Source organism: Rattus norvegicus, chromosome 15, assembly GCF_021556685.1.
Source record: "Rattus norvegicus strain SHRSP/BbbUtx chromosome 15, alternate assembly SHRSP_T2T, whole genome shotgun sequence".
In the NCBI taxonomy this organism is placed as follows: Eukaryota; Metazoa; Chordata; class Mammalia; order Rodentia; family Muridae; genus Rattus; species Rattus norvegicus.
The window spans coordinates 101178874-101192922 of record NC_141548.1 but is presented as its reverse complement, the minus strand read 5'-3'; the positions used below and the strand labels follow the sequence as shown (position 1 = coordinate 101192922).

The window sequence follows — 14049 nt, the reverse complement described above, 5'->3', positions numbered from 1 at the left end:
ACAAAGGGTTCCTAAAATGATTGACAGGTCTGGGCGGGACTTCTGAGCTCCTTTAAGGAACAAGTAAACTCAGAGCCCCACGTGAGCTGCCTGTGTGACTTCCTTGAGCAGAACAAATGGTTGACACCTGTACTTCCTCTGTATCCCCACCACCCCTGCCAGGAGGAGAGCCCCAAGATGAGCCTGGCTTCGGGGACTAGCTTATCAGAAAGCATCTGCAAATGTGAATTTCAATGTTTTTCTCTGGTTAGAGTTTCTTTACATCCAGAGCCCGGTCTTCTTGGCACAGAGGAAATGTCCTCAATCAAAGAGCAATTCGCAGTAAATTCCCGTTTACAAAGGCTAGCAGGGGCTGATGTGTACCAACATCTGTAATCTTTGTCATGATCAAACAGATTCTTCGTGTAGGTTTAATAGATTCCCTTTGTTTGTACCAAAACAAAAAACCAGGTGCTTTTTAAACAACCCACTCCTTTTTTTTTCTTAATCCCCCTGAGCGTCTAATGAGTTTAAAAGGTTAACCAGAGCTGCTATGTCTCTTTAAGGCCCCTTTTCTGATCACCTGGGGTGTGTGTGTGTGTGTGTGTGTGTGTGTGTGTGTGTGTGTGTGTGTGTGTGTGTGTGTGTTTCAAAGAGAAAAGAGGGTAGGTGTGCTGTTACTAGTAAAGAAATACAATTGGATCCCAGCCTAATGCAGTCGCCTTTGTTCCTGCACACTGAAGTCTTCATTAAAACCCATGGCACTACTCCCTGGAGCTGGTGACCTTTTTGCATTTAAAGACGACTTTTCAGGACTTAAATTCTTCTTTCTTTGTGGGCGAACAATGTTCTTTTCTTCTGAAAATGCATGATGACCGGTTCATTCAGAGGCTACAGGACTAAGGGAAGAAGACAAGAGAAACTTGAGACTTGGGGACTTCCACCTTTGAGACCAGAAAGACGCTGCCTAAGGATCAGGGTAGACAAGGGAGCTTGGAAGACACAGCAGACACAGCCTAACCCCTGATGTGTGGATATTTTGGGGGAGGGATGTTTCCTTTTGGGGGCCCCAAAAGATGAGAGTAAGTGTTGAACTTTATCTTGTCCATTTGGTCTTGGTCCCTGTTTGGCTTAAGCATCTGAGGTTGGGCAGGTTGAGTTCTTAGCACAATGGAGGCCTAGCTTATAGTCAGTTACGTTCAAAAGGCCTAGTAAAGTCTCTAGTTTGGGGGACCGGGATTATCAGCTTGCTGCCCCTGATGCTTTCTTTCATCTAGACTGGCCCCTTCAGGACAGCCATACCTAATAAAAATGTGTGCTGTGTTAGCGCCAGCCAACAGCCTACTACTGAACATGACGCAAAGGCTTACCATGCCAACTGGGTGATGAAGAACGATCCTGACACCAGGCTTCTGGTTTTATCGCCGTGTCGAACACGTGCGTTTGTTTTCCTGATTTTACTCTTACCAGAGCCTGCACCATCAGAGGAAAAACACTGAGGCTAATAAATTAGGTTGTCGGGTCCTCCCATTGATCCCCACTTCTGCCGGCAAATATTTTTACAGCACTAATTTATAAGTCGAGTTTGTGAGCTTCGTTGTAGGGAGGTGGGTACTTCAAATAATGATATCTATCGGAAATGATAATTAACTTGACCCTTATCTCCTCTCTCAGTGTGTGTCCGCTCTGGGCACATTTTATTACCTTTTGAAGATAATATTAGGGATTTTATTTGGCAAGTGGGTGGAGGGAGGGAGTGGTGTACATGATGCCTTTGCCGCCGTAAAAGCAGCGCTGTGAACAAATCCCCTGCCACTTTAAAATAAGCATGGCTTCAACCAGTCAGTGTTTCATTAAATCATTCTCCTTGTTCAATGAGTCTTGATGAAATTTTACTTATGAAATGTGTATCCGGCATGTTGTAACAAAGAACATCGCTCTTGTTTACTTAATTATTTTCTTCTAATATTGCTAAATAAGCACGAGTGATGGCCCTTGTTGAGCTGACACTATAGATTTTATAGAGACCCTTATTTTGGTGATCAGTGTTCTAGGGATGGTTAGCCAAACCTCCCAAGGGCCTCCAGTTTGAGGTTGGCCTTCAGAATACAAGGTAAAGCAGGCGTTTATATTCTGCGACTGAAATGTAGACTAGGAAGGAGTTTCTAATGGGAGGAGGAGGGATAAGGCAGGGTAAGTACCTGCTTATGAGTCGGGGCGTTGGGTCTGAACTGTGCACTCCTAAGGCTTTTCCCTCCAGCACCAGGCCACCATTCCTACTGTGCTAATATTATGAACATTGTATCAGCAGTAGTCATCACATGCATTAGTGTTCAAGGTAGGGTGGATGTCTAGACCCGACATATTGGATGTGATTTTGCTGTCTGGGAGGAAGCTGGAGGAAGAAAAGCTGAGGTAAAAATACCAGATCTCCTGGATAAGGAAAATGGCCTGTCTTTCACATAAACCAAGAAGCCGTCTCTCCCTTCTCACGTGGCCTCAAAGCTGATTCCTGACTGTGGTTACCTCAAGGCCCTCACACACTCATCCTTAGAGGCACTCAGTCGGGGCCCCTTCATAGCGTACTGGCCAGGGTGCTGAGCCTTTGTGGAGAGGTCAGAAGAGCATCAAAGAGAGAACAGTCTTCTCACATGAACCTCACATAAGCAAAAAGAGAAATTACCTGTCTTGTTAGAATCTCTGAGCTGTACTTGCTTGTCCTCCCTCCCTCTGCCCTCCCTCCCTCTCTTCCTCCCCCTATACCCCTCCCTCTCTCTCTTCCCTCCCTCCCTGTGTGTGTGTGTGTATGTGTGTGTTTGTGTGTATGTTTTAAATCTGAAGTCAGAAAAATGATGTTTATTCCGCTGATAAGAAAGTCCCACCACATGCAAGTTTGTCTTTCTTTCATCTTAAATTCTGTAACTTTAACCATAACCAAGCCTGTTGAACCCCTTTCGTTTGACTTATTTGCCATTTTCAATTTTTTTTTATGACTTCACAGTCAGCTTTACACAAACCAAACGCCACAATGGTGTTGTAGTTTGGGCATGCTGTGAGGGGTACAGATGGGGTGATGTGAGGGGAGGTACACATTGGGGTGCTGTGGATTGGGTGTGACACAACCCTGGTTGTCTATATACATTTTTTTGGCAACTAATCTGAAACTAGGAAGCAGTAACACTATCAGTCTCTGAAGAAAAGCCCTCCCCCTCGGTCTTTTAAGTGTTAAAGTCCCCGCCTCAAGGCTAGGTAACACCCCACACTTGTAGCCCAGGAGCAGTTCTCCAGGACCTGTGGGAAAGCCTGGCCTCTCCATTCCTAACATCTATGCACCTCACGATTCCTAACAGCCAGCTAGGCCCTTCTCCAATGCTCATGCCTTATGGCCTGGGTTGACAGAACGCCTAGAGGAAAATCCGTGCAGCCTCTTGAAGCACGTGCATGAGATCGTGAATCTGCAGAAGTTTAATCGTAAACTCCACTTGAAGCAGAAGAATGCAAGACGCATTACCTCCCGAGCGTTGCACTGGGGTCCGGCTTACTTTGCTCTTGTAGTTAGTAATAAGGTTCCCCAGATGGGCAGCCCTGATGCACAGACAAGATAATGTGGGGATTGGTTGATGTGACATCGGAGGTCATGTCCACGAATGGAGGGGCCACCAGCTGTCGTCCTCTTTGAATGAAGAATAGAATGTGTCCCAGAAGACTCCTCACCAAGGGAGAAAGCAGGTTTCACCGCAAGCACGAACTGCTCATGGCACTCGCTGTTTTCCAGACTCCCTATTAGCACTGGCAAGAAATTTTTCAAGTTACTCCAATAACCCTATCTTTGCTTATGACCAGGAAAATGTTGTTAACTTCCATCATTTTATTCTTCCGCTGGCACACCGCCATGGTTTCTTTTGTTAGCGTTTCATGCTCCAGGGAGGTGTTTTGGAGCACATTTGCGTGGTGGGAAACTTAATAGGGACGACATTTCGTGAGCAAGCGTGTGAAACCTTAGAATCGATGGCCGTGGTGTATTTGGGTGCATTTGTTTTCCTCTCCGTTCTGTCCTGAAAGTCGGGACGTGGCGGTGACATTGACTCTCTTGGGCTCTTAGGAACCTGTCCTGTTCACTGGAACCATGAGGAAGAACCTGGACCCCTTTAATGAGCACTCGGACGAGGAGCTGTGGAAAGCCCTAGAGGAGGTAACGTCCTTTCGTCCTTAGCGTCTGTGTGTTCAGAGCTATTGGGGGGAGCAGGGTGGGCAGTGCTTGAACTACCTTTATTCCCCGCTTTGGGGAGCACTGATGTTTGTGAGTGGGTGTGAAATGTATATGAAATAATATTCCTTGTGGTGCATTTTAACTAACCCAAATCTGGTTCAGCCAATGTATTATCTTTCTTGTCCTTAGCAAAGCTCAAATTCTCCTAGAGACCAAATATCCTGTACCACTGTTGTGAGAATTCTTCCTTCCCGGGGGATGGCGGAGGCGCACAAGCCAAGTCTATGCACTCAGCACCTCCCAAGGTCCCAAGGACAAACCAAAGTTCAGCTCACCAGTGATCCTCTTGGGGAACCAATGGGTTTAAAGGGCTTTCGTGCTTTTTACAGAGTGTGGATAAGGGGGCTAGAGAGGCGGTGACCCTAAAGCAGCCATTCTGGAACATCTGTGCCTAGCATAGCTTTGTTGAGGGGGTCCCCTCCCATAAGCCTTCCCCACCCTGTATTCTCTAGCTCCTCCCCAAGACCCCAAGGCCATGTGCAGTCAGGGCAGACTTGCATACACATGAACAGGAGGATTGATTGGAAATGTATGTGAGGGTCCTGTGACCCTAACGTAACCTCCTTCCAAGGGGGTGTGTCAGCAGTCCCTGGGCTGTCGTGATGGACAGGCGCACAGAGGCACACGAGCTCATGAAGATGGGCTTTGTGGCTCAGAAGGTAGTGCTCTGCGGCAGCCATTTACCTTACTGCTTTTGTTTGGGGGCAGGGGAGCACGTAGGAAAATGAGGCATCTGTTTTCCTTATCAGCTGAAGGGAAAATGACGTCGTTCTTACCCAGTGCTCTCGAGTCTCATAAGACGGTGTTTGTAAAAGCAAATGACACAGAACGTGAGAGTGCTATTTACTGACAAACCTGTCATTGCGATGCCACAGCGGAGTCCAGCTAGCAGACTCCTGGAGCCTTGGTTAAGTTTCCGTGCTGATACCTTTAATTTTGGAAGATTTTCTTGTTGTTTGTGTAGTGTGTCCCTGCAGACCGATTCCTGGGGACTCCTTACTCACACAGGCAAAGGATTTGGGCTGTTAAGGTGCTCCTGGTTTACATGTTTTAGCATACATATTTTTCAAGTTCACTCTAGTTCTGCAAATTAACTGTAAGCTGGTCAATAATAGAAACCCCTCCCCGAGCCTAGCTCGGTGTTTTACAAATACGCGGTAACTGACTGATCTCCTCCTCATTGCCGAGACGCATGGTTTATTCCTTAAAGACCAAACCTAACGAGCACCAGACCTCAGAGACCAGTCTCGCACCGCCATTATCACAGTTACGGTCTTGAGGTAGCATATGTTCCCCTGTCACCCTTCGTGCGGAGCTCTGAAACCTAATTTCAAGATGGGTTCTGACACGCACACACCCCAGTTTGGAGCCTGGCAGCAATTCTTGCTTCGGAAGTCATGCAGGCCTCACACACCCACCCCTCTGCAGCCACTTGGGGGACTTGGTTTTCCACACATGGGCTGGCTTCTTCACCAACTCCCGCGTGGATGTCACTGGCCTCTGGCCTCTGGCTTCATTAGAGTTTTGGAGTCATATATATGTAGAACATTCTGAGGGAGAAGATGTAGGGAGAAGAGAGTTACACATCAACAGAACAGGAGCCAGAACCTGTGTGATCACATCCTCCTCCACGCACAGGAAGCAGAGGGAAAGATAACAGGAAATGGGATGAGGTTAGAAACCCTCGAAGCCCACCCACAGTAACCACTTCCACCCGAGGCTACACTTCCCAAAGGTTCCATAACCTCCCTAAACGCCAATACCAGCCGAGGACCAAGTATTCAGATACGTGAGCCTATAAGGGGCGTTTCTCGCTCAGACCCCTACAGTACTTTTCAAAGAAAGTAGAGCCAGCCCCAAGCGAGCGTCCCTGTCAGTTATTCTGCCACCTTTTCCTGCAGTGTGCGTAGCAGAGAGAATGTGTGTGGCTGTAACTTCGGGGACTTTTACGAGTATTTACAAGTGTGTGGTATTTTCCTAGGTCTCCAAACTTAAGATATAATCCAAACTGTTCCTTACCAAAACAGTTTAGAATACTATAGCTGAATCAACTGTCCTGAAATTATAATTTTTAATTTTTAAATGCTCTCCCTATTTTAGGCGTCACTGCTGTGATATCCTGGGGCCAGTTCATTTTTATGAGATATGTATCTTTCACAGCCATTTAACAATGTGATTGCACTCTATATAAAAGCGTATTCATATGAATTTATTTCCTAACCTGTAGAAACAGGTACGGACGAGACACTCTCGTGGCTCCGTCATAGGTCTGAACAGTTACTTACTGGGAGCTTACTGTAGATTCCTACACTCTCTCAGATAGTCATCAAGGTAGACAGATTCTGGTGGAGAAGTTAGGACACCTCCATGCATACAAAACTAAGGCTGATAAATGCAATGAAGGAAGACAACGTGAGGAGACCTGGACGACGACACGATTAGTAACAGGCAGCATCGACTGATCTCTTTGTGGCGAGCACCGCTCTAAAACGCTTACACACTCTGACTCACGATGAGCAAAGGCATCTTGAAGATTTGAAGATAGGCATCTCGGCCGTGATAGCATTGTGTCTTGTTTGCGGGTGAGAAAGCAAAGACAGGGAGAAGTCAGGAACTTGTCGTTGGTAGAGCCAGGCAGGGCTTGAGCCCAGGAGTTACATCGTTAGGCCGTTCAGCTTTCAAGTGTAAAGTCTGAAGTAGGGAGATAGCTCCGTTGGCAACAGGTTTCCTTACAAGCACCAGGGCCCGAGATCAAGCCCCAGAGCCCACTCTTCAGTCTGCTGTTCTCTTGCTGAAATGACCTGACACCGTCCTGAGCCTCTCGGGGATAACCCAAGGTGGACCCTTGTTCTGTAAAACCTCTCCAGAAGAAATGTTCACAGACCTGAGCGGCCACCCAGCGATGTAGTCTGATACCTATGACTCGAGTCTGTCAGCGGCAGCTTACTGAAAGCACACCATAGATGGGGCACGAAGATCTCATGTTGTGTTCTTCCCATGGGCTGCCATTCACTCTAGGATGTCTGTGGATTGGAGTAAATGCCTTTTGGCCTTCCGTAGCTTTGGCGATCGCAGACTGGACTTAGAAGGAACACACTCCAGGATTCCTGACGTAGAAGAAGTGGGTCCCAGTGGTTGGAGCTACTCCAGACTCTCCTGATTAATTAAAATCTTCCAAAACGGGAGGGCGCCTACAGGATTATTTCTCCTGGGGGCCATGCGTCCTACAGTAACTCCTATGCAGGATGTGTATCGGCAAACTTGGCCCTGCTTCACACTTGTGTAAATTATTCACACAAATCTAATTTATGTGAGTGGCATTATGTAAATGAGCTTTACACTTTCTATAGTACGTCTTATATATGGGAAGAGCTTCGCTTCTGAGACTTCCATGGTTTCTGGGCAGAGGATGTTGGTGGATGTTATGTAGCGGGAAGGGAGTTAGGTTGGTAGGGTGGGTGCCTCTGAGATGCACCAACTTCACAGAGGTATAATTACATGCCAGGAAGTGGTCCCAGTAGAAATGTGGTTCAGTGATTTTAATAAATTTGTAGCGTTGTGGGTCGTCACAGTGATTAGGGTTTTAGAGCCCTCTGTCACCTCATTATTGTTAACCTCCACGGCTCTCAGTCACTAATCTGCCCTGTGCTTTGTCTCTGTGAACTGTACTCATGACTAACCATTAAGGAGGGACATTTTCAGGACATAATGCAGATGGCTCATCAGCTAAAAGCCCCTGTAGTTGTTGCAAAGAACCCACATTCTTTTCCACACCATGAAGCTCACATCACCTGTAACTATAGCTCCAGGGCATCTGGTGCCCTCTCTGTGCCTCCATGGGCAGCTGCATTCACATGCATATACATAGACACATGGACACACGGACACACACAAACACACAGGCACATAGATACATATATACACATAGAGACACACACAGGCACAGCCACACACAGGCACACATAGATGCAGAGGCACATATACACACACAGCATACACATATACACATAGATACACAGAGGCACACACACAGAGGCACACATATACACATAGATACACATATACACATAGATACACACAGAGACATACAGAGACACACACAGGCACACATAGATACCCACAGACATTCACACATATACACGTGCACACAGAAACACACACATGCACACATACACAGACATACACATAGATGCACACACAGACACACACACATGCACAAAGACACACACATAGGCACGCATACACAGACACACACAGATACACACACACACCACAGACACATACAATTTTTATAAACAAAATTAAATCTTAGTAAAGGGAAACTCTCCGTCTTGCCCTATTTTACCCTGGAGGTAGTCTTCCGAGACTACATAAGCAGTGTTCCTTGTGACCCAGGACCAATAGACCATGTTTACCATTGCCTCACGAGGCCTCCAGGAAGAAGTACTTCAGAAACCTAGTCATAAAGAGATTGGTCTGATAGTTCACTTATGAAAGTGTCATTCTTCTGTCTACGCCTACAGGTACAACTTAAAGAGGCCATAGAAGATCTTCCTGGTAAAATGGACACTGAACTAGCAGAATCTGGATCCAATTTCAGTGTTGGACAGAGACAGTTAGTGTGCCTTGCGAGGGCAATTCTGAAGAAAAACCGGATACTGATCATTGATGAAGCAACTGCAAATGTGGATCCGAGGTACGGAGCCAGGGCTACGGTGGGCGTGGTTCAGAGCCAGGGCGACCATGAACGTGCTGTTGAATGTGAATTCTAAACGTGGCTCACAGGAAGGGTCCGATGACTCTAAGGGATGTCTGGGTGTTGTCAGCCCTTCAGCTGTCTGGTGCACTGGTGTCTCATGTGCAGAATTACTCATATGTTTTTATAAAATCATCTTCTGGCTTCGCGCATCTCATTGTGCACATGCAAATACCCCAGAGGCCAGCATCTAAAACCTTCCCTAATGCAGAAGGCTCTGGGGTTCAATGGCACAGTGGGTTCAAAACCAGCCTGAGCTCTAACGAGACTAAAGGGTTTCACAAATATTGCTAAGGGTCACGCGACTTTGCTGACTTGAATGTGACCTCTCTGATTCCAGAACTGACGAGTTAATACAACAGAAAATCCGGGAGAAGTTTGCCCAGTGCACTGTTCTCACCATTGCTCACAGACTGAACACCATCATTGACAGCGACAAGATAATGGTGGGTCCCCCTGCCCCCGGCCATGCCCATAGACGCTCACACCTTCTGTGTGTCCTTTCTTCTAAAAAATTGATGGGAACCCCCAGTAAGCTAAGCCCGGGTTAATTTTTCTGTTTGGAACAGTGCCTTGAGTGCTTACGTGTGCACTGAGTCCTACTATGCATCCACCTCAGGTGTGCTTCTTTATCTACTGTTTTTTAAATGTATTTGCAGGACTGTCTTAAGATGAATTACACCCCCAATGGAATGTCCCAAGCCGGGCAATGCATTACAATATTGTCTCATACTCCGTAGTAGTGGGACAGTCTCGTTTTGTGTATACCAACCTTGTTATGGCTTCCCTTGGTCAAAAGCCAGTCTTTCTGGGTCTGGAGAAAAGGCTCGGCAGTCATGAGCTTTTGTGCTGTGTAGTCTTTATCACACACTACTCTTGCCGAGAGCTCTAACCTCAGTTCCCAGCACCCACGTGTAGAGGAAGAGGTCCCTTGTGTGATTTATCTTAGGGCCTTTCCTAGTTTGCTCTCTGATGCTCTGGGAAGCACCAGGACCAGACGCACCTTAGAATGATGGTTTGTTTCCTTTCGTCTTATACTTTATGGTCTATCCCTGGGGGAAACCGAGGCAGAAAACCCGAGGCAGGAGCCGTTGAAGAATGCTCCTCACTGGTTCGTTCTCCATGGCTTGCTCAGTCTGCTTTCTTATTCGACCCCGGACCACCTGCATGACCAGTAGATCCTAGGTGTGTTTCATGGGGTTCACCTACCTGCCGCAGGGAAGGACAGAATCTTGCAGAAATGTCAACGGGTCCTCTCTATCTCTTGTCAGTCATACTTAACCGGCATGTGGGCATGTGGGTATGAACGTCTAGCTCTCGAGTATCCCTTTCACCAAGCGCCTCTGTTATTGACACCGGTGTTTAGTGTTTGGCTTACTAGTGTCTCCCGGTAAATCTTCAGAGCCTGTTTTTTCTCTCATTATCTACGTCTAAGTCCTCAAGTGTGGTTGACACGGCAGGTTATAATCTGACCCTTCCCTCCCCTCCTGGCCTCACTCCACTGTCCTTCAGTGCGTGGCTGCTGTCTTTCTGACATCTTTCTTTCTCCCGAGTCTTGGCAGCTCAGACTGTCAGGCTAGCAGTGCAGAGAGAGAGAGAGATGAGTGGATCTGGGTGAAGTGGCAAACAGTGTAACTAAGCTACGATTGAGTGTAGGTTGTGGGAGGAGAGAGGAGTCCGCCTTGGCTTCCAAGGTGAGCACCCGAGCGCTGGGATACATGGGTGAGACCAGGGTGAAGTCAGCTTGGAAAGGGTTCTCTTTGAACACGTGTCCTTGTTTCCCTGCAACCTCAGAACTCCAGTGTGGGGAAGTCTTCATTCATATCATGTCCCCTGGCCATGGACATATCAGAGACAAAGCAGCAACAGAGGAGATTCCCCTGCGAAAAGGAGATGTGGTCATTTGAGCGGCTTTCTGTTATAAGAATGGCACAAGGTCCCAGCTTAGGGGACCCAAAAGACATGCATCCTCTTCTTTCAAAGATGGGGACTTAGACTCAGATATATCCAGCATCTGTTGTATTTTAGAACTTCTGATCATCCCCCGACTATCAACTTGGTAGAATACTAGCATATCTGCCAGTTTTCTGTTACTGTAACAAAATACCCAAGATAATCAGTGAAAAGACTTGATGGGCTCCAGAATTGGAAATTTCCATCTGTGATTATCTGGTTCCGTGGTGAAGCAGTGCATCCTGGGAGGATGTGTAACAAGGGAGAGCTCTTTTAGCCATGGGCAGGATGCAAAAGAGAAAAGGAGGAGCCAAGATCCCACAGTCCCCATCAAGGGCACACCCACATTGTCCTAAAAACCCCCAATAGGCCCCACCTCTTAAAGGTTCTATCAACTCCCTGTTAGAACAAACTTTCTAAGCTTTGAACAAGGCAGTGGCCTTTAGAGACTTTGACAATCAAATTCCAGCAGCCAAAGGTATTCTTTGTCTAACCTTTGAAGCCCCCCCCCTTTTTTTTTTGCCTTAGAAATGCCTGTCCTGTTGTTCTAAGGCATCTCAAACATACACATGTGTCTTAGCCGCTGCTCTATTGCTGTGGAGAGATACCATGACCAAGACAACTCTTAGAAAGGCAAGCATATCTAACTGGGGCCTTGCTTACAGTTTCAGAGGGCCAGTCCCTGGTCATCACAGTGGGAAGCAGACAGGCATAGTGCCGGAGCAGTGGGTGAGGGCAGGGGAACTGGGCCCGGTGGCGTGGGCTTTGAGGTTTCTAAATAACACATCTCCTCCAACAAGACCACACCTCCTAATCCTTCCCAAATTGTTCCACTATGGAGGGGCCCAGCTTTCAAACATACGAGCCTATGGGGGTCATTCTCATTCAAACCACCACCACATGCCAGTCAGCTGCAAAGCATGGTGTGCCAGAGGCCAGGGGCCGGGCTCAGGGAGTGGCTGAGGAAGTGATGTGGATGAAGGCCGTAAGCAACAACAGCATGTCACCATCAGGTTGAGCGATTACAAGTGCTTAAGGTGTAGCGATTACACTTCATTGCGTGGTGAACACTCCACAAGGCGGAGGGGAATGGTTTTGTTTACTGTAAGCCAAACAAAAGGCTTGTTGGGAAATAACTGTGACCTAATTAATGGCTTTGTTGATGGGTTGGCTTTCCAAAGGGATTTTTTTTTTTAACCAGTTCTGGTTCGTTAAGCACCGTTAATGTGTTAGGCTTAGAATTCTATTTTATGAAAATGTTCTCTCCATTTTAACTTTATTAAACACGCTGGTGTAGTCTTTATGACGGCTAATTTAATAAGCGCACTCATTTGCTCTTATGCCACAAAACAATGGAGCACGGCTGACAAATTGGAAAACCTCCTCCTCCTCCTCCCGAGAGCTATCTCCACGTTAGACTCGGCTTTTCCCCCTCCTCCTTAGGATTAACTGGATACCTGGCTTTTGCTCTCCCTTCAGCTGATGCCAGTGCTTCGTCCCAGTCTCTGTGCTTTCTGTCCACACGACTCTGGGCTCTCCCGGGAGCAAGCGCAAGAGACGCCTGACTAGGGTCCACAGCTATTAACCACTGCCAGCATTAGAGGCTTTCCCTGTCTGCAATCGGGATTCTAGGGAATTAAATTATAGAGAAGCCCAGGCTCAGAGACTTGGGTTGCGGCCGCCTGTTGACAGGCCACACTGTGGTCTTATAATCTTTACCTTTCTTCCTAGTTGTTTTCCCAGATAAAGTAAAACTAGTAACTAAGGTAGCACACCCAGCTGGAAAGGCTTCGCAACTCAGAATGAACCAGACTTTCACTGGAAGTCTGGTTCACTCCGTTTCACCTTTGTGGAACTTTTCTTGGTTAAGATTAGGCCATTGAAAAAGGAGAGGAAGGAAAAGAAATGTCCCATCAAGAATAGGCTTACAGCCAGCCACCCAGCCAGCCCACGTGCCTCTGTCTTAGCAGCAACTCCTCTGATGGCATACATGGCATCTAGAACCCTGCGTTACTGTGTCTCCCACTACCTGTTCCTGGGCACTGGAATAGCATCAGCCTCTCTGTGGGTCTCTGCGTGTAGGAATCAGTGTCATCCTTTGGGCTTACAGAACCGGTTGGGTCATAACCCTTACTCAATATAAATCATTGAAATAAATGATAAAGTTTTATCATTTATCGTGAGGTATCACTTAAGTGAAACGTGGGACAGAAACTTAAATTTAAGGCCAAGACTGCTGCTGAGCTTCCAATTTAATCATCAGCATTCAAGGGACTTCTCGGCCTGAGCTCAGCCCAGCCCCAGGGCAACAGACCCAGAGGACCGCATGCATTCACTGTCGAGGACGGGTGGGACCTGTCCCTCTCATGCCCGAGGGCACAGTGCCACCCTGCAAGGCACACATGCTTGATAAGAAGCCATCTCAGATTTATCTTAGTCATGTAATATTACTTCTTACATCCTGAAATTTATAAAGAATGTACTTTTAACTACTCTACCAAAAAAAAAAAAAATAGGCGTACAGTTCCAAGTCAGATATCCTGGGTGCGGATAAACCAACATGGATGTTCAGGCTCCAAAAGAGGAAATGTAAGAGCGAGAGGCGAGGTGTGAAGGTTGAGGTTTACGTACGACTCTTGCAGAATAGAAGCTACATCCTCTTGTAAAGCAACTTGATTTGCTCCCTTAGCCTTCTGCATGGGAGAGACCTACATTTTAAAACTGCAATCTCCTTTTCTTTTCTTTAATGTCAGGAGTGGCCATGCCCTGTGGATAAACTGGATTAAATTATTTTGAAATGGGTCCCAGTCCTCACATCTGGGACAAGGACCTGGACTGTGCAGAGATGGAGGTCTGATAACTCGTCCGTGCTGAGCTTGTGTAACTAGCTGACTCATCCAGCGTGTGCGTTTGTCCTTAACCTGATAGACAGCATGGGGCAACCTCTTTCCAAGTACTTAGGTGCCTTGAGTCTTCCTTCCTTCCCTTTTAAACTGTCTCGCCCACAGCTGTCGGTTTGAAGAATGTGACTCCTGAACCCTTGTCTCCCATTCTGTATTGCCCCCATCCTTTCTCCCCTGCTCCCAGTGCA

At 47.0% G+C, this 14049-nt stretch overlaps 1 protein-coding gene across 4 annotated transcripts in view; it reads left to right on the top strand.

Annotated features, from left to right (window-relative positions):
• Abcc4 (ATP binding cassette subfamily C member 4) overlaps window positions 1-14049 on the top strand; it is a 234972-nt gene that overhangs the window by 207908 nt on the left and 13015 nt on the right. For all 4 annotated transcript variants that reach the window (XM_087584853.1, XM_087584855.1, XM_087584854.1 and 1 more), the window contains 3 exon segments: window positions 4082-4171; window positions 8773-8945; window positions 9346-9451. In XM_087584853.1, coding sequence (XP_087440979.1) covers window positions 4082-4171; window positions 8773-8945; window positions 9346-9451 — 369 coding nt within the window.